Source organism: Micromys minutus (assembly GCF_963924665.1).
Source record: "Micromys minutus genome assembly, chromosome: 27".
In the NCBI taxonomy this organism is placed as follows: Eukaryota; Metazoa; Chordata; class Mammalia; order Rodentia; family Muridae; genus Micromys; species Micromys minutus.
Window position 1 is genome coordinate 21372169 of NC_137962.1, and position 20940 is coordinate 21393108.

At 47.9% G+C, this 20940-nt stretch overlaps 1 protein-coding gene across 3 annotated transcripts in view; it reads left to right on the forward strand.

Annotated features, from left to right (window-relative positions):
* The window catches only part of FMNL3 (formin like 3), a 50933-nt gene that overhangs the window by 14859 nt on the left and 15134 nt on the right, over positions 1 to 20940 (forward strand). For all 3 annotated transcript variants that reach the window (XM_080939097.1, XM_080939098.1, XM_080939099.1), the window contains exons 2-4: positions 16012 to 16095; positions 17911 to 17991; positions 18758 to 18834. In XM_080939097.1, the coding sequence (XP_080795223.1) occupies positions 16012 to 16095; positions 17911 to 17991; positions 18758 to 18834 (242 nt within the window). The remainder of the gene's footprint in view (positions 1 to 16011; positions 16096 to 17910; positions 17992 to 18757; positions 18835 to 20940) is intronic.

Genomic DNA, 20940 nt, shown 5'->3' on the forward strand with positions numbered 1-20940 from the left:
GGTGTTTTTGGTGTGGCCTGGAAGGGTCTGGTTTGAGGAACATTCTGAGCTCTGGGGCTTTTGTCAAGGCCAGACAGTCATCACACACACAGGCCTGCTGAGGCTGAGGGTTGTGCTCTGAATGTACTCTGGCTTGTTACTTGGATTAATTTTGTGGGCTAGATACACCCCTTTCTCCTCAGTGCAAACCTTGGGGATGATACCCTAGGGTAGATGAACCAGAAGATGTACAGCAGGGAAGGAGCCCTTTGTGTTGGACAGACGTCTTGTTTATGGTCATGGTTGTTTTGTTTTTACTTGTTTCTCCTGAACATGAGCCTCACACAACATTCATAATCCCTTTGGCAGATTGAGCTTGGTGAGTCCTATTCTTTGAGAAGTGCTCACATCTCTATGCAGGTTGTATTTGGGTGCGTCTGGCATGAGTTCTAAATTAATTGTTCAGCAGCAGCTCCTAATTGCTCCCTTTGGGCTTCTTAATTACTGCTGGCATGGTGGGTGAGTAAGGAATTAAGAATCTCCTGCATATTTATAGAGCAACAAGTTCTGGTATGTGCCCAAAGTATTTATCTGTCATTTCCCTAAACTATCCATGTTAAAAGTTGTGACCATAACTTTAGGACTTGAGGGATGACCAGCTAAAGTGCATCAGGTGGCACCTGGCCTCTTGGTTGATTCCTTCCAAGAACTGTAACAAAACTGGCTAGTTATTGTTGCTCGGGGCGCTCAGAGATGTCAGGGTTAGCCACATGGCAGCTGCCACTCTTCTTGCCTGTTTTCAAAGCAAGGCTGTGAAGATTCCCTTCAGTTTCCTTCCGGGACTCTGAGGCAGTGAGCAGAAGATGCCTATGTGCCATCTAGTCTAGACACAGGGACAGGGACAACATTTCAGCCATCAAAGGCTCAGCAGGCATTTATTGAGGGCTAAGAATTGTGTTAATTGCCATAGGACTAAAGATGACTAAGACTGTGTCTACCCCAGGAGCTCAGGCTGGAGGGGGGCCTAACTCACCGAGTGTAATTACAGTATGTGGTTAGGTGAGGGTTTTGGTGTAGATTGGCTGGAAACATAAGTGTAGTGCTGGGGGACATTGCCTGCAGGAGAAAACCTCTGTTGGCCAATGGGCTAATAGGATTTGAACGGAGTCTAAGACAGAGAAAGCACTCCAGAGAGAGAACAGCACGGTCCTAGACATGAAAGGGGGACAGAGCATGGTGTGCTCCGAGAATCTTTTCAGGTAGCTCACTGCTGATGTGCAGTGTAGGCTGAGAGTAGTGGAAAATGACGCTTTGGATGTCACATGGAGGAACTGTACCTAATGCTTTTTCCAAGTGTCACAGTCAGATTTTGAGTTGCATGTAGGTCAGTCCCATGAGTTCCATGGGAAGAAGTCAGCAATGAGGAGCAGTGAGTACTTACTATATGATGATGGCGGGAGGCACAGTGGGACCACAGGACAGATGAAATCCTCAGGGACCGATTAGGTTTGACACGGAGCGTGGAGACGAGACTGTGAAAACTCAGGATGGCACCTGAGGTTTCCACCCTGCTGGATGAGTTAAGTGGAAGTCACTTTACCCAGTGGAACACAGGAGAACAACCTGAGAATGGTGAGTAGTGAGGCCTGTCTGAGACATGAAGGCACAGGACCAGATGTCGGAATAATATCTCCTGGGAAGCTGAAGATTTATCGGTGAAGCTCCAAAGAGATACTGGGGACAGAACTATATATTTGAGGGTCAGTACTGTAAAACCTGAGTGGTTTATATTCTCACAGCCAGCCCTGTGGGAACTGGGAGCGAAACTCAGAGGACTTAGTGTCCCAGGGAGCAAAGCAGATGTGAGAAGAGAGGAGGCTGAGGAGAATGACTGACGGATGAGCCCTCAGGTTTACAGACCACAGATGGAACTGGAAGAAGTCAGGGACAGCTGGGAAAGTGAGGGACTTAAGGTATACCAGGAATGCTGGAAATCTGGTGACATCTTCCCCTAATCTCTACAGATCACCAAACTGTGACTGACAAGCTGAGTGGAGTCCCAGACTCCCTGGCTGTTCTGATCGTATGATCTTAGCCCTTCTGCCCTGCCTCGATGCTGGTCCCGCCTGTCTGCTAAACCCCTGGAGTTTAACCTGGAGTAAACCCCATAGCGTGTGAAGCTGCTCTCCCTCTGGAGGGGTCGGCTTGCAGGAGATAATGGGCTCACTCCTGTGTTTGCTGTTGTGCTGCATCAGATTCCTGTTGTGAATGGGAAAAGAGGCACAGAAAACTACAGCTCTCCTAGTATCTCATGACAAATATCTTAAATGACCCAGATTCAGATCCTACTCAGAGTCTCCTGACCAAGATTCAAATCTGAGTCATCTCTTGCTCCCACAGTCTGAGCTGCTTTTTGTTTTGTTTTTTCAGGCAAGGTATCTGCAGTATTTTGTAAAGTTACCATGATGTGTCTAAGAGGACAGTTTCTTTCCTTCCACCACATAGTAACTTAGAAGCTTCTAAGGTGGGGGTGGGGGAGTGAGTGACTTTGCACTGTCTGTCTCAGCTGGTTTCACTCCGTCTTGCTAGGCAAGGAAGCACCCTTTAGAGATCAAAGCTGTCAGACAAATCTAATGGGACCTTCCTGAATTAGAAATGGAGTTCCCCCATCTGCCTCCATCAAAGCTCATGGCAGGACTTAGTAGAAAACCCTGTATGTTGGAAACTACATGTTTGGGCTTAAATTTGGGTTCTTGTACTTTCCCTCCCCCACCCCACTTTAGTTTTTTGCTTTTGTCTTTTTTAGGGGTAGTGCTGTTGGCAGTGGTTCAAGACAGCGTTTCTCTATGTATCCCTGGCTGTCCTGGAGCTCTCTGTAGACCAAGCTGACCTCCAACTTACAGAGATCCACCTGCCTCTGCCTCTATCTCCCTTGTGCTGGAATTAAAGGCATGCACCACTTCGCCCAGCTGGTTCTATTACTTTGTAGTTGACCTTGAGCCAGCTGGTCTCCAGTTTTTACTGGGTTACAGGTGAAGGAGCATTTGCTGCAGGGGTTGCTGAGGGCAGTCAGTGAGACAGTATGAGACAAGTGTTAGCTATGAAATGCTTGGTACTACATCCCTTCTAACCCCTGACCCTGAGTAAATATGCCAGCGGGGGTGCCTCACACTTCCATGAGGACTCACTGTGTAGCCCTGCTTGGCCAAGAGTGTGCTATGTATACCAGGCCTCAAACACAACAGATCTATCTACCTCTGCCTCCTAGTGCTAGGATTAGAGATATCACCACATGTAGCCAAAAGTTACTCAGGGTGTCCTTATTTCATTTTTAAAATGCTACATTTTTAAGATTTTTATGTGGGCCGGAGAGATGGCTTCATGGTTAAGAGCACTGACTGCTCTTCCAGAGGCCCTGAGTTCAAATCCCAGCAACCACAGGGTGGCTCACAACCATCTGTAATGGGATCTGATGCCCTCTTCTGGTATGTCTGAAGACAGCTATATGGTGTATACACACACACACACACGCACACACACACACACACATTAATTCTTTAAAATTTTTTATGTATATGGTGTTTATGTGTCTGTGCATCATGTGCTTGCCTAATACCTCCAGAGGCCAGATGAAGGCATCGGGTTGTCTGAACCTGGAGTTACAGATGGTTGTAAGTCTCCATTTGCATGCTGGGAGTTGAACCTGTGTCCTCTGGCAGAACAGCCAGTGCTCTTAACCACTGAGCCCTCTCGGCAGCCCCCCAGGTTCTCTCTAGATCATAGGGAAGGAACTCTTACTAGACCAAATACAGGAAGGTATTCTTACCTAGTTGGATAGTCCAGTGAAATTCAGAAACACTGGAACGGCTAAAATAAAATGAGATGTGGCTGTGACCCCTGTCAAGCTGTGACCCTGAAGGCACAGTCGAGGGGTGACAGCATTGGAAGACTGCTCAGAGGTTAAGAGTAGACTGCATTCACTATAGTTCCTCCCAAAGAGAAGAGAAGCCAGGAGCCACTGTGGACATGCCTCATTTAAGAGCCATCCAAAAACCAGGGAGAGACAGAAAAGACTTGGAATGCCTCTTCCCGGCTCATGTGACATGTGACAGACATGTGCCTGGTTTGGGGCTCATTTTACCCTTCTGTAAAGCAGGAGTCATGCCCTCCCACATGTGCTTAGAAGTAGGAAGGGATTCATTAAGTTTTATGGTTGGATAATAAGCTCCTGGATTTATTATGAGACTCCTGGAAAGTCAGAGCTGGGCCAGGGCAAGTGCACTGGATGGTGCAGTGCTGTCTCCCATCAGCCTCTCCTGCCTTTTTGGGCAGCCATGGACTCTACTAAATTCTCTTCTGCATATGCCACACAGTATGTTTCTGTGCTAAGTCTGCACCCTCATGGAGTGTTACAGTCTATTTCAGGACATCATGCAAAAGGAAAGCAATGAATAACTGAGGAAAACATCTTTCCTCTATGAAATCTTATAAAGAGATTAGCAAAGTGCCTGGTGCCTGGACCAGAGTAGATGTTTATAAACTGCAGCCTCCCCTCTCTTTGTAAATATACAAGAGTTTTTGCAAGGCAAACAGATTTTCTGGGCTGGTGGGATGGTTCTGTGGATAGATGACCTGCATTTGATCCCTAGAACACACATGGCAGAGGGAGAGAACAAAGAGCCATTTCTTTATTTACACACATGTACACCTGTGCACAATAAAGATGTAACAACGTGTTCAGCCTTGCACAGTGTGGTGTATAAGGTACTTACGTTCAACCTCATACAGTACGTAAGGTGCAGTACATAGGGCACTTAGGCTGTTGATAAGAAGATTGAGGCTCCATAGGAGCTGTCACCTGTAGTAAGCTCTACAGTGTTCTTTGACATCACTGTAGATGACAAGTTCTTGGGCAGGGTCTTCTTTCAACTTTGTAGCCAAAGTTTCAAAGACAAGAAAACTTCTATGTTCTGAGTACTGACTACAAAGGACTTGATTACAAGGGTCTTTCTTTTTACAGAATGATCCCAGGTTTATGTTCCTGGGTGGTGACCTCACACTCTAGTGGCACTGACTGCAAGTCTGTCCACAGGGCAAAATTTAGGTCGAAATGTCATTCTGAAGAATTCAGGCCCTGGCATCTTGCCCATGGAAAATGCTGGACCAATGCTAATAGTTGTTAGTCTCCCTTGTTAAGACTTAGTGGTTGTGGCTGGAGAGATGGCTCAGTGGTTAAATGGCTTAGTGTTCTTCCAGAGGTCCTGAGTTCAATTCCCAGTAACCACACTGTGGCTCACAACCATCTGTAATGGAATTCAATACCCTCTGCTGGTGTGTCTGAAGACAGCTACAATGTACTTACATACATTAAATAAATAAATAGATAAATAAATAAATAAATAGGGAAAAAAAGACTGAATGTTTGAATGGCAAAGCCTATGATCTCTGGGAGGGGAAAGGAAGCCATGATGCTCACGGAAGCCATGCACTGCTTTGGTCCAGGTACACCAAAAAGACAACTGCTAACATTGGACAGCTTTATCTGACACATTTGATATGTCAACTACTAGAATAGTTGGTAATTAGTTTAACTAAAATTAATGATTTTGACTCTTTAGATTGATTACACACATTTGACACGTGTTAGACATGTTATTCCTTTCCAGGGAGAAACCTCCCATCCCACCCACTTGAGATATCTTGATGTTTTGTTTTGTGTGTGTAGTTTTGCTTTGTTTGCTCCTTTTTTGAGAGGGTCTATATTTTGTAACCCTGACTGTCTGGGAACTTGCTATGTGGATCAGGCTGGCCCTGAACTCACAGAGATCTGTATGTTTCTCAAGTGCTGTAACAGACTTACACCCCTTACCCCAGCCTCTCAGTGCAGTTCTTCAGCCTCTACGTTTCCTTAGTCCTCTCTAAGCAGATGGATTGTAAAGTTTATGATTATGCATGAAAACTAGGAAAAATGTCCGAACATAATTGCTAACAGATCACCCTGCAGAAGCTCCGAGGAGTAGTATATACAGAGTTGTTCATGGTGGGAGAGTTCATAAGGAAAATTATAATTACCCAGGTCAGCCCCGAAGGGCACACAGTTAGAAAGATGACGAAGAGGGCTAAGGCACTTCCTTGTCTCCCAGTAGTTGCTATGTAGGATAAAGTTCAGGATTTGGGGTCAGATCTAGACTGTAGTTCCAGCCCTTTGAGTATTTGCTTTGTGACCCCAGGCAAGTTCCACAGTCCCTGTAAAACAAAGAAAGCAATCCTTATTTTGCTGGGGTATTGCAGAGTTAGGTGAAGTAATCCACAAAGCACTCAAGATAAGTTCCTCACTGAATGTTAGCTTTGGTCATTATTACTATTGTGATTTAATGGTAGTAGTGTCCTACTTGCTTTCCTGCTAGCTCCTAGGCTCCTTTGTTGTTGGACTGTGATTTCCTAGTGCACACTGTTAACTGCAGGTCCACTTGTTACAGTATGTCGTTCTTCCACACTTCTGCCAAGTCCTGACTTAGGGTGTGACCATCCTTTGTAATACTTTGCCTGACCCTCTCCTGCTTGTTTAGTACAGAATCCTGAAACTTTTCTTCCAGTAATCCCTGCTTGCTTCCTTATCTAATTAGATACTATCTCCCAGGGATCCCTTGGGCAAGATCTGTCTCTTCTCAGCAGAGTAAGCTACAGTTCACACTCGTTCTCTGGTCAACTTTACCTCAGGATATAGGCTTGCCATAGATAGTAATCCTTGTTCATCCCACTCTTCCCAAGGTCAAGGGTCATGCTTGGGTGTGTAGTTTTATGGGTAAATGTTTGAATTAAGTGCCCGAGCAAAGTTTGCATTATGTATTATGCTTTCTATTTAGGTTCTCCTGTAGATGCTTAAATATGCTAATTTAACTTCCTCAGTCCCCATAGCCACTCTTCTAGGTAGGAGGAGACTGGGTCCCACAGACATGGAATTCTCTTCCCAAGGATACACAGCAATAAGTGGTGGGACGTTGTGTTTTCAGGAGTGTCAGTGAGATTCATCCTGAGGATGTTTATTGAATATTTAAGAAAGGATGGAGGAACATTTGTCATAAGTCACAACTGTGACCACATTTAAAAAGAATAAATGGGTGGAGACTGTTGGGGAACCTCTCACTTAGGGAAGATTTGCTAGAAGAGGTAGGATCTGGCCTGCTGTGAGCTGGAGGAGGAGGGGTGAGGCCATAGTGTCAGGAGGAGGACACATGGTGGAAGAGGAAGAGGAGTATATCCTTGAAGAATTGGTATTTGCTCAGTCTTTGCTGAGCTGGTGATGACTCCTGTGCTCTAGCAGGCTGGCTATAAAAGTGGTGACTCTGGTTAAAGAGAAGGAAAGGGATGGAAATAGACTTAAGACTTGAACTGAGACTCTGAATGAGACCCAGCAGCTTACTGAGGAAAAAACAGCCTAAACAAGAAAGTTAGTTGAGCGGTAACAACAACCAGGTACAGAGGGTAGGTGAGTGCCCAGAAGTCCCAAGGACAGTGGTGAGATGTTACAGAATGTTTTCTGTCCTTGAATAACCAGGGTAACGGGACAGGACCCGAACAAGAAACCTGGGACCTGGTGGAGGGCTAGGCAAGACTCAGTAGGCACCAGCGTGGCTCAGAGTAGAGGCAAATGCTTTGCTTTTAGGGAGTCCTGTTCTAGTTGTAATAAATAAACAGAGGCAGCGAACAAGAAAGTAGGGATATGTGGAATACATTCAGATCGCACCAGCTGTCCATGGCATCAGTAATGAGGTGTTTTCTTTCCTGTCCTCCCATCCATGTCATCCTCCTTTGAGGTATTCTTGCTGAATCGCCCTGACTGACCTTGAATTCACAATGCTCCTGCCTCGTTATCTGAGTACCTGGGTTTACAAGGGTGTGCACCATGGCCCCTTGGCAGTGACAACAGCAGTAGCTACTTTTAGTTTTCCTCTCTGCAGCCCTAGGGTTTGTCATGCTGGGTAAGTGCTCTACCACATTTCCGCATCCCTAACCCCAGGGAACTTTCTCTTGTTTTACTACACAGACTTCAATCTCAAAGTCATCTCTCTTGGTCCAAAATAACTGCCAAAGTTCAGCCATTGTCTTTGTGTTTAACAGGACAGAAGAGAGTATCTGCTTCATTTCTTTAATGCTTCTCCCCAGAGACTTTATACACTACAGTTTACATTCCACATGGTCATGAACCATACCTAAGTGGGAGAGAAAGGGCTAATCATTACATAGGAAGCTAAAGTTGGGGGATAGCAAGGGGAGACCTTTGCTGAGTCATTTTTACACATAATTCTTTGGGAGTGTGATTTGTGACACTTTGAATTTTGAGACAGGTAATAATGGGTAGGAGGGATTTAGAAGACAAAGGAAGTGTTGATCAGGCAAATCCTGGGGCCAGGAAATAGCAAGAGGGCTTGTTTCTTGATAGCTAGGAGAAGCCCAGCTCTAGAGATCTTCAAGGGCAAGGTTTGAGGAGCAACTGGCCAAGGACTTCCATTTTGTAAATGATAAGGAGCCAGAGTATTTGAGTCAAGGGAAATCAGGATTCACCTTGAGTGTTGGGTATTTGGAAGTCTCATGCCTACCCCTGGGAAGAGGAAAGGAAGAGTTAGAAGCAGCGGTGCCACTCGAGGGCTGAGGTGAGTCAGAAAGCATCTGTGGGGTGTGGACAGGCAGGAAGGGAAGAGACTCAGTGAGGGAGCAGCTGTGGTGTGGGGAGAGAGACAGATGTGACCGAGAAGTTACGAGAGTCTGAGTAGTGGAGCCTCTGGGCTCCAGGGAGTCCCAGGGGAAGAGAGAACCCTGGTGAGCTAATGGACAATGGCAAGCTGTGCCCAAGACTTTGGAAAGCCTGTCAGCTCCATCAGAATAGTTTCCATGCTCTGTAACTGGGGAGTGTGTGGGTCTGGCTAACCACGAGGAGGGGCTGAGGAGCCAATGGGTAGATCAAGTTGCTGTGGTAGTGGTTTCTTAGTTAGGGGCCATGGCTCAGTTGGAAAATGACATCAGCAGTTTTGTCTGAAACTGAGTATTCCTCAACTGGTAGTAGGCAGAAGGGTGTCCTCAACCATGGTCTACAGGCTACCAGTAGAAGTTACTGATAGCAGGTGTGGGAGGGGTAGTACCTCAGAGGGTAGCAGAGCCTGGGGCTTTCTTAGTACTAGGGACATGGTCACTTTCCTTTGCTCTCTCAGCATCCAATAAGGGAATCCTCCAAGGTGACAAAGAGGCCTGGGGGGTGGTATAATTGTTGAAAAAAGTCATCTCTTTGTTTGAGTGGCACTGGCCTTCCTGGACCTTTCTTCATCTGCTGTGATGAGCCTGCTGTGATTGCAGAGCTCAGCTGGAGACATCTGGCGAATGCATTTCTTTCCCTCCAGGCTGCTTAGGGACTTGGCCCACAACTGCCGGGCAAGTCACTTCTGGTTATGGAGTCATCAGCGACCACAGGAGCACACTCTCCAGACATACTCTGTGCTGGCAGCTTGTTCCTAAAATGATGGCTTCAGTTAAAATGAATCCAGAAAGGCAGACTTAAGTTACTGCAGACACAAGTCTCAGAAAAGCACACCCACTTCTCTGATGCCATTAGGAGCTCTGGCAACTTCCCTTTATGTCTAACAGTAGCTCAGGCCTCAAGAAGACCTCGGGAGAGCTGCGCGCTGCATGTGCTCCTGTGCATAGGCTCCCTCTTCAAGGGAGTGAAGAAAACGGGTGGGGGTTGGGTCACTGTACTGTGAGCTTATGATTTGGCAGAAAAGGGCTGGAGTCTCAGGGTTGCCCTCCCTGCTTCCTGATTTAGAATACTGCTGGGCAGGGGGCTGGCTGGACACAGATGTCTGCCCCACTCCATCACACCAGTCAGGGAGCTAGCTGTCTGCTTTTAGAGCCTGCCCTTGGCCTCTCCTATGATTCTCTTTCTGGAGTAGGACAACTCTTGTCCCTGACTCCAACTCATTCTCTGAATCCCTGCTCGGGAAGGGTAGAGGAAGTGGGCAAGAGGAGCAATGCTGAGCTTTGTTTCCCAGGCTTGGCAGAGAAGACTGGATTCTGGGTCAGTGAGAGCCACAGTGAGTCTGCCTATCCATGGGTTTCATCTCCACCCCTGCACTACCCCAGCCACTCATGGGCTTAGGGAAAAGTGTGGGTGTTTGAAGGGGCTGCTGTGTTTCCTATGTCTAGATCTTCTACCGTTAGCTCCTGGACCTTTGATGGAGCTCTGATTTGTTTCTTTTGACAGGACCGCAGTTTGGGGGGTGTTGGGAGGGGCTGTGCTGAAGCAGTGAGATAAACAGTAATGCAGAGGTGGCAGCAGCATGGGTCGGGTGGGGCTGGCCGGGCCGCCCGCTGTCTGGGCGGGCTGGGTGGAGGACTCCTGCCCAGCACACTGGCCAGCTGGCTTGTGTTAAAGCACTGGCTGAAAATAGCTCTCATTGTCTGGGAGCTGCTACTGCAGTAGGGCTGACTTTGGTCGCCAGGGGGCCAAGGTAGGAGGGGCTGATGCCTCCTACCTCTTGAGTTCTCATCCTTTGGTCCAGCTGTGCCCATCAATGGGGACGCGATGAAGGCTGACTGGGCTGTTCCAAACACTGTCTTATTATGCCTGGTCAGGGGCCTTCGAGCCATGTTTTGCCAGCTTTGTCACTAGCATTGGGGATGACTTGGTTGGTGAGGTGGGGATCTCATAGGCGTACAGGCTGGGAACAGTGTCAAGTCCTGCTGCTGCCGCCTCAGCTTCCAAGCTTTTGTTTCTTCACCCTGTCCCACCTCTGCTCATCTGTCCACTGTGTTCATGGACAGATGCCAGGGAGGCCTTGGGCACCTGCATCTAGGGGCACAGCAGCATGTTGAGAAGCACATGGTACCCAGGAAAGCACTTTGTGTGCCTACAGGGAGGCTCTAGACTCCGCTGTCCAGAAATCTCCACCCCATAGCCCAAGCACAAGGCCTGGAGTGTCCATCTTGGAAAACTATGTGGGTCTTCAAGAGAAGACGTTCGTAAGATCACTGACTCTAGTTTTTGCTAAGACTAGATATCATTTGTAGCTTTCCAGGTGAGGTTTCTGATGTTTCTAGTGTGTCTATAGGAGATACACCATTTTTGTGTCTGTTCCTAGATGTGCCATGTTCTGCTGAGACGAGGAGAAGCAGTGAAGCAGGGCGTTTTGGGCGCTTCCTAGCTCTCTATGCTGGGTTTTCCCCAGGCTTGGCTCACAAAGACCGGCAGAGTAGTGGCGAGTCCCCGAGTGGGCACGCAGCTTTTAAGGAAATGTCATGCATGTAGCATTTCCCTTTTCCTGCAGTGGGAAAGAAATGAGGGGTGCAAGGCAGACAGAGGAAGGGAGCCTCTGCAGATCCCCAGTCCTCTTTCCCAGCTTTTCTGAAGTGAACAGGGATCAGGTTGGGGGAAGTAAGGAGACCTTGATGGAGGAATAGGACCACTTATTAACAGAGGCCCCCAAGCGGGAAGGGAGGCAGAGCAAGCAGCCTTGCTGGAGAAGCATCAGATCTTTGCCTCAGTTTCTCCCATTGTCTGTCGCCCTGTCTATGAGGTATCTTGCTGGTTACACTGACCTAGAGATTAGAATCCAGAGCTGCTCTCAATGTGGTTTCAGCTTCCCCTTCTCTTATCTCCGATCATGACTGTTTTGGCTCTGATTTATCTTTCTCCCTCCCTGAGAGTGGGGGGGGGGTGTCTCTCCCCTTCCCAAAGGTGGTGATGTTTAAATTGTTTCTAGTCTTAAAGGAAATCAAAGAGAGATTAAAAAGGGGCCTCAAAGAATTATGCTGTAGTTTCAGTGTTGAGAAGCAGTTGCTGAAGGACAAATAGGAACAGACAACCCAGAAGCAAGTGGGCAGGCGTGTGGATGCCAAATACCACACAGGCTTTCTAGGGGGAAAGTGGACTTTGCTAGTGCCCATCATATTCCAGATGTGTGCAGGTGTAAACTGCTCATCTGATGTGCATAAAGCCCTCTGAGGTGATAAGATTAGCTTGATGAGTAAGCTCTGTGGGGCTTGAGGCTCTGACAAGCCCAAGTGGATCTAGGGCACTCTGGCCCCACAGCTGGTGCCCTCTGCTGCCTTTCTGCTCAGCAACACTTGGATCAGGGACTTAGCAAGAACTTAACTCTTGCCTCTGAGAGCCCAGTCTCCAAGGAACCACTGAAGGAAAATGCTGGTGATCAAGCTTCTGACTAAGTCTAGATTCCTGCCAGGTTTAACCCCTGGATGTCTCTAGGAGCCAGGAAGTTGGCTTCCTCTGGACATTGGACAGAATTATATACATTGTCAGGTGGAGACAAGAGTCTTCGTGCTCTTGTCTGGCAGGAAGAGAACCTGGTTCTCTGCCTTAGCTAGTGCCTCCTGCCTACCAGTTAGTCCTTTGCTCTGTGAGAATGCTGGAGGTTGCAGGTTTTTCTTTATCTCCTTCTCATTGCACTTTTGGCCCCGAGAAAGCTGGGGCCAGTGTCTAGAAAAGCCACAGAAGCTCCAGATAGGACATGGGCCTCTGGTTAGGGTTGCTTCATGCTTTTCCACCTATTTCCACATGGCAGGGGTGGGTCCGTCTTTTCTGAGGGTCCTTGATGAATCATCTGTGTTATTAAGATAGGAGTCCCAGAGGGTCATTTTCTCACCAGCACACCTGACAGGGAGATGTGACGCTGCCGCCATTCACAGTGGTTGGCCAAAAGAGGAAGTCAGTGTAGACAGGATGTGATGTCTGTTACAGCAGCAGCAGACTATTTCTATTCTGTAGCAAGGTCTGAGGTTTCCATTGCTGTGACAGAACATCATGACCAAATTACAACTTGAGGAGAGACCATTTCACACCATAGTACGTCATCACAGGAAGCCAGGGCAGGCTCCCTCCAATACAGGCATGCCCTTAATACACACCTTTAATCCTAAACAATGAAGGTAAAGTTAGTTTGTCGAAGGAAGCACCCATGTCGGAAAGTGATATCTAATCTAGCGGCAGACAGAGTGACAAATCACAGAATAGGACATGTCCAACTCTCGAGAGAGAGGAAAGGGAAGCTATTTGAGGTGCAGTGGAAAAAGAGGCAGTTTTCCTGGGAGTGTTGTACAGATACAGGTTACAGAGAGAGAACAAGTTAGACACAGGCGAAGACAGAAGGAGCCAGATGATCAGAACAGATTGCTAGAGTTAGTTTGAGGCTAAGCAGAGCAATTCAGGAGAAACTGAAACCAGATTGAACCAGTCAGCCTGGAGAGTTTGAGCCAGACCAGCTGAGTTGAACCAGCCAGCCAGAGTTTAGAAAGAACAAGAAAGAGTGAGCTTATTTAGCAGTAAGTCTTAGAGGCTGAAAAATATTCTAGGCCTAGATTCAATTGTATGGAGGTTAGAAGCTTCCAGGACTAGGCCTAGGTTAGCAGACAGAGGCAAAAAGCGTCAGAGATGACAGTTATGTCGAGTATCAAAAATACTTCTAGAGGAACTGGTACAGAAGTCATGGAGAAATGCTGCTTATTGGCTTGCTCCTAGTACCATGCTCAGCCTGCTTTACTGTGGGACCCAGGACCACCTGACCAAGGTGGCAATGAGGGGATAGACCTTTCTTCATTAGTCATTAAGAAAATGACAGGGCAGTCTGGGTGGGGATATTTTCTTGAGAGGTAGGTTCTCTTCTCAATGACTCTAGCTTGTGTGTGTGTGTGTGTGTGTGTGTGTGTGTGTGTGTGTGTGTGTGTGTGTGTTTAAAGGCAGGTAGTGGTGTACACCTTTAATCCCAGCACTCAGGAGGCAGAGGCAGGCAGGTCTCTGGGTTCAAGACCATTCTGGTCTATAGAGTGAGTTCCAGGGCAGTCATGGCTATACAAAGACACCCTGTTTTGAACCCCTACTTACTACCCCCTCCCCGCCCCAAAGGCCAGCATAACTAGCATTTTTCTTCCTCAGGAAAAAGTAGGGAATTATTTTCCTGGCGGAGACTTGGAAGTAGTGTCATTAGATGACAGTGATAATGCTCAGGATGAGAAGAGCCAGGGTTGTTCCTGGAGACTCTGCTGAGTTTTCTCTTAGGTTCAGCCAGTAACAACCTGTCCCCTCAGCTGGGTAGGCCAAGGCAGTTCTGGATCTGTCTTTGACCTTTGTCTCTGTTTGTTCTATAATCCACACAGACATATAGGCCACCAGCAAAGCAGCAGCTCCAGAGGGATGGGTCATGCTTGCCCAGCTGTGGGGAAGCTGCAGCCTGTCTTGTGTAGTTCAGGCTGACTCCTCAGCAACAGGCAGAAACATGGGAAAGTTGTGATGAGGTTGTCTGACCTTTTCTCCTCTGGCCATTTTTGTTTCTCTGACCCTAAATTCTTTCTTTGTACATACATGCTAACTGGAGTCTTCAACCTGCTTCCTGTGTTTGAATATACTGTTTTCAGCCAGGACTTGAGCCCACTGCTCCTGGGGCCTGATAACCATCAGCTCCTCATGACTTCTGTCTATAACTGTGTTGAGGAGGAGACTGGACGTAGCCAGAGTCCAGATGGTGTGCGTGAGATAAGTGCATGGCGGGTAGACACCGAAGAAGGAAATAGTTCAGGATTTCTCTGTTGGTCCCTTAAATAGAACACCTGTTTCTAGGACTGTTTTGTCCTTGGAGATCCTGAATGAAGCCAGCAAGGTTAGGTTTGGACTATCAAGGAGTGAAAGCTGGGTTCTTTGAGTAGCAGGGAAAGGTGAGGGAGAGGAAGGCATTCCAGAAACACCTCAGATGGGGCATCTTGTTTGAGTGACAGGTGGGGTGTGCAGGTGCTGAGATCTGATCAAAGTGTCAGACTGCTGTTAGAAGCAAAGCTGTAACTTAGAACAAAGGCAGTTATGACAGCCGGGGACATCTGACTCAAGAGAAGGGGGTAGGCAGGGCTACAGGGGGCACAGGAGGGGAAGGGAGGTTTATACCTCATACAGGCAGACTTAGGCCTTCCTTACACTGTACTACCTATTCATTCAGTACATGGTAATGAACAAAATAAAATGATTCAGGGCCTAGCCTTCAGAATTGTACATTATGGTGCCCCAAGGGGTCTGGATAGTACAGTGTAATGGTTAAATGGAAGGGTAATGATTTGTTATTAGTAGTAAGTAAGTTGCCACTGCCTTTTAAAGTTCTAAAGTTTCATAGATGTTTTCTAAAAGTACATAAGTGGTTCTGTTTGCATGAGTGACCTCATTCACTTGCATCTAATTCACACCACACACGCACACACACACACACACACACACACACTTTAAAATAGTTAACAAAGCAAAAAAATGGGGGGGGGCTTTTTAAAAAAGTAACTTTTATAGTATGCTTTTTCCCAGTTTGTTGTGCCTCATGTTACATATAGAATCATTTTTGTTTTTCAAGACAAGGTTTCTCTGTGTAGCCCTGGCTGTCCTAGAACTCACTCTGTAGACCAGGCTGGCCTCAAACTCAGAGACCTACCTGCCTCTGCCTCCTGAGTGCTGGGATTAAAGGTGTGTGCCACTGCTGCCCAGCATGTGTAGTACCTTGTACAGCATGACGTATGTGCACGTGACATATGTGTGGAAGGTTAAAGAAGGCTTTGTAACACTTCTATGCTTCCTACTTGAAGTGAACCTTGGTGTCTTCTATTTAAATCTTGTTTGCATTTGTAAATATGTTGTGTATGTGGGGAGCACCCGTGCTGTAATGTCCTCGGAGGTCAGGAGACAGCTCGCAGGAGTTGGTTCTCTGCTCTGGGGAGTGAACTCAGGACAGACTCGGTAGCGGGCAGTTCACTCATGAGCATCTCACCCACTATTAGTTTACAGCTAAAATACGGTTGATTTTGACTCACTAGATTGATTCCATGTCCTTTAGTTTGGAAAATACTGTTCAACCAAACTTGACACTTACAGTGGGGAGGCAGGACAAGTACCTCCCTCCACGTTGCCTCGCAGCGGCCGTGAAGGGGCTCCATCTCTGTCCTCCAGGTGTGGGTGTGGTGGGAGCACAGCTTGTTTGTTAACTCGGGCTCTCTCCCCAGAGCTCTATGAACCTGCCTCCTGATAAGGCCCGGCTCCTGCGGCAGTATGACAACGAGAAGAAGTGGGATCTCATCTGTGACCAGGTATGAGCTTGGCATGATCAGGAGGTGCGGTCTGCATCTGCCTGGCTGAGAAAGCTGGCAGTCTGTGTGTCCCAAGAGGCTGCCCAGTGGACAGTGATGTCATGGTGGGTTGTGCAGGATCAGCTGTGGGCAAGGTGTGCAGTTTTCCCATAAAAATCTGTCCAGCTCAGGATTGTGGCTGGGCCTGTAGGCTATGTTGAAGGACCCTCTTAATCTGGCCCAGACATGACAAAAAGTGGGGAGTTGGGGTGGGGGTGGTGCTTCCATCAGCCACAGACTTTTAGGAGGAGGTGTCCCTATCCCCTTGGCTCGGTTCTGAAATATCACTGTAGCCAAGGACTGCAGCTATGCTTGCGTGGATAGTGTTTAGAACTGAGCGAGAAGAGAAGGCATTGTTTTGTGGAGTACCAAGATATAACAACACTCATTGCCTGGGTCTGCATGCTTGAAGGTCACAGGCTTTGACTGCAGAGCTCAGCTTGTTTTTGGTAGGTATGGAAGGAGTACAGAGTAAGGGCATGGTGTTTACGAAGCACTCAATTGCTGAGCTTTGTCATGAACAAATCTGTTCTTTCTTTTAGGCTCTGAGCAAAACCATAATAGCTGATGTTGGGGGGCTGGTTGCCTATTAGGAGCCCCACACACACTGAAATCTCTCAGTCTCACAAAAACCGCCGCATAAGGTGTAAGGTGATTTCATTCAAAGAACTCACAACCAGATTGGGCCAAGACAAACAGGTGCCGGGTCTTTATTAGCTACTTCTACCATGACTTACACTTTCCCTGAGCCAGCAGCAGTCCTGAGGTCCAAGTTCTCACCAGAAAAGGCCTATTTCCTTGGGCTCTGCGATAAGTTTTGAATTTGGAGAACCAGCAGCCCTTTGGTTTGAAAGTTCTTTACTAGATAAGTTTTGTCTTTTTTAGGTGACATAATTTCAGTTTTTCCTCGGAGTCCTTTGTTTTTAAAGATTTTATTTACTTAATGTATATGAGTATACTGTAGCTGTCCTCAGACACACCAGAAAAGGGCATCAGATCCCATCACAGATGGTTGTGAGCCACCATGTGGTTGCTGGGAATTGAACTCAGGACCTCTGGAAGAGCGGTCGGTGCTCTTAACCACTGAACCATCTTTTCAGCCCCGTTTGTTTGGTTTTTTTTTTTGGTCCTTTTCCTAGACGGCTTTATGTGTTTCTTCCCCTGAGCTCTTCAGAGAGCTTCTTTGTGGAGGCCTTTATAGGACCAGAATGCTGGGGGGTTGCTGAGTTTCCTCATGGGTAGACCTAAGTCGCACTGTGTAGAAAGATGTTGAGAGGTGACCCTGCTGAGAACGTCACTGGGTTGCTGGACAAAGAGCAGATGGGGGGCATACTTGCCCTGAACATCTGCAACACAGCAGACTAGTTGAGCCCCAGCTGTAGAGGTTAGAACTACAAAAATGAGACTCCCTGAAGCAGAGCTCCCCTCCCCGTGGCTTTCCTAACTGTCAGTTAGCCAGTCACGTATTTGCCTTAGGTACTAATCACAGCTCTGTAGTCTCTGCAGCTTAGCAAGCAATAGACTCTTAAAATAGCTTCTGACATAAAGCACTTTAGGTGTTGGGGAGCACTGAGCGAGAGAGGAGACTACAGCATAGGTGGGACATACCTAAGAATCGTTAAGGACGGGAACTTAGGGTTTGGATGACACTAAAGGACAGGTGACAACTGGAGGCCCAAGTTTCCTCAAACTGAACACTGTCAGCATTCTGCTTCCTTAGTGCCTTCTATGAATGTTGTGTTCCTGTGTGCGTAAGTGTGAGCATTTTCCTTTCAGGAAAGATTTCAAGTGAAGAATCCTCCCCACACCTATATCCAGAAACTCCAGAGCTTCTTGGACCCAAATGTAACACGGAAGGTGAAGTATATGGCGGAAAGTCGCTGTCTTGCTGCCCTTCATAGTCCTGTGGGTTTGGGCACAAACCTTTTGCCTTGGGGTTAAGTATTTTGACATTGATTTTTGAGTAATGGGAGTTGAATACCTGGGCTTTGGGGCCTAAAGTGACTGTCCAGTGCTGGAGGGTAATTGTACTTCTCTGCCTCTTCCATTTATAGTGTACAGTTACAGCTGGGCTTGGTCGTGTATTGCCTGTGATACGCTTAGACTGAGGCAGGAGGACCACGGGTTCCAGGCCAACCTGGGTTACATAGCAAGATGCTGCATACCTCTTCCGCAGACAAATAACAGACAGGGTTGATGGAGGGAGGTTAGAGAGGCGACTCGACAGTTAAAAGAATGTGCTGTTTGCCCAGAGGATCCAACCTCCGTTCCCAGCATGCACAGTGTCTTATAACTCTTGTAACCGCAGTTCCAGGAACTCCAGTGTTGTCTTCTTGCCCCTTTAGGCAGTGCATGTATATGGTCCATAGACATGCATGCAGGCAAAGTACTCAGACACAAAAATAGATAAAGGTGGGAGGCAGGCATGGTAGTGCATGACTTTGTCCCTGCGCTCAGGTGGCAGAGGCAGGGAGGTCTGAATTTGTGGCGAGCTTGGTCTATAGAGTGAGTTCCAGGACAGCCAGGGCTACACAGAGAAACCCTGTTTTGGAAAAAAAAAGAAAGGAAAAGGAAAATAACTGACAGGGGATGTCCATCAAGTGACAAAAGATTCCATTTACAGAAGTTCAGGAGGAGAGTACAGGAGTCAACTAAAGTCCTAAGGGAGCTGGAGATCTCACTCCGCACCAATCACATTGGGTAAGTCAGGTCTGCCAGCAGCCTCTCCCTGACGGCAGGCATTGCCTCCCACACAGGTTTGGGTGCCCTTTGTTGGTTTATCCTTTCTGCCATGCAACAAGGTTGTCCCTTGAATAGCATCTGGCTCCACAGAGCTTTAGACATGCCATTTCTGGCTTTTCTACCCTTCCGTTCTGCCAGCTGCTGACCGGTTACTTCTGGCAAGCTTGGGGCCTCTCTTGGGGTTCTGTGGCTTTGACTGGAAGACATTCCCATAGCAGCTGAGAGCAGAGTCTGCCTATGGTCTGGTACTGGGCCAAGAGAGGCCCAGCAAAGGTTGGGATGTGAGAATGTATGATATTAAACAATGAAATTAGTTCCTAATTGGTGACTACTTAGACTTTTTGGTGTACAGATTACTTCTTTGAAGAGGCTTCCTAAAGCACGGGAGATGTAAGATAGAGAGGATCAGGCATTGGATGTCTCGAGCTCACAGATCCTATTGCTGCCAGTGCACTGAGGGCCCCCAGGGTCTCTGTGAGTCTTTTAGCCTGAGCAGGGAGCCAGAGCTTGCTGAGGAAGCTGGGGGCTGATGCATGAGGCTCAGGGAGAACACAGCGCTTCTGGCCTATGAAGCTGTTCCAGCAAGAGTAAGAAACAGCTGAAAAGAGTGGTCCTGCAGAACGGACCGTGAACTAAGACCACGGAGTTTCAGGTAGGGGTGCCGCCTCCATGAGGGTGAAGTGGGGCTTCTGGGTAGATGCCAGCCTGCATCCCTGAGAGTAAGGTGGAAAGAGCCAATGACATCACCAGCTTTTCCTCTTCTGTCAAGGCAGCAGCCTATTTGTCTGCCCCCAGGCCTGATGAGCCAGGAGCTCTTTAGGGGGAGAGGATATCTGAATGTAGCCAGCTGCAGCAGCACTCAAAGGGAAGTGGCACAGGAGAGGACAGGAAAGGGACAGTTCCTGGTGTTGGGAGCATGGCTTCCACAGCAGTCATCTGTGACCCAGACATGGAAAGCCACCGAGAAAGGTGTGGCCAAACCTATGAAGCTGTTCCAGCAAGAGTAAGAAACAGCTGAAAAGAGTGGTCCTGCAGAACGGACCGTGAACTAAGACCACGGAGTTTCAGGTAGGGGTGCCGCCTCTTCCACCCCTAAGAATCTCACAGAAGGAAAACTAGGAGAGGTCATCACTTACGCTGTGTGTGTGCCACTTGGGAGTCCCGAGTACCCCACAGGGCCTCTCCTCAGCCTTGCCATCTTCTCTAAGTCCTGCTATAGTTGGTGTGAGGGTGGGGGGTCTGCTCTCCTTAGTAAGATGACCACAGGGAAACAGTCCCCTGTGGTCAGCATAGTTCCCAGGCTCCAGGGCTTCTTGGCATTGGCTCACAAGTTTGAGGTCTAGACCCATCCCTTGGGTCCCAGGGAAGGGCTAAGCCCGTGCCATCTAATCTGAGGCTTCTCTGGTAGTTCTATGAGGAAGACAAGATCCTTCTCTTCAGGAAGCTTGTTAGGCTAGTCAGGGGTGGAAGGCGGCCAGGACAGAGTGAGATGGAGATCCTGCTTTTGTTCCATCCTGATGGACAGGGTCCTGCGGGAGTGAGTGTTGGCGGGGTCTGGGGTCTCTTGCTCTGGGGTGAGGCTGCCCGAGTAGGATTCCAGGGCCCTCTAAATCTCGTGGTTTGTATTGGTTTTCTGCCTTGTCAGAGTGCCCTTTAACCTCCCCTCAAAGTGTCAGGATCCCTAAAATAGCAGTGTAGACTCAGACAGGAAATGAGAAGGGGGTGGGGAGCTGGAGAGCAGACAGACAGGAAATGGGAGGCCTGTCGGCCCCCAGAGAGGAAGCTAACTTGAGGCAGCTCCAGTGTCAGCTTTAGCTGGAGCTTTGCTGGCAAATGAGCCAGGCCTGGTGCTCTAGCGCCAGCCTCTCAGCTTCGGGTGTGGCTCGCCAGGATGGAGCTGGTGTTGCAGCTGTGGGGTAAACACAGCTCTGCAGGGCAGTTTGGACACAGCTGGTTTATGTAGTTCTATGAACATTCCAGAGGGACTAGTGTACCCAGGAGAACAAGGCTTCTATCCTGAGGGGTTTATGTTTCTGCACTGAAACAAACCTGTCACAACTCCCA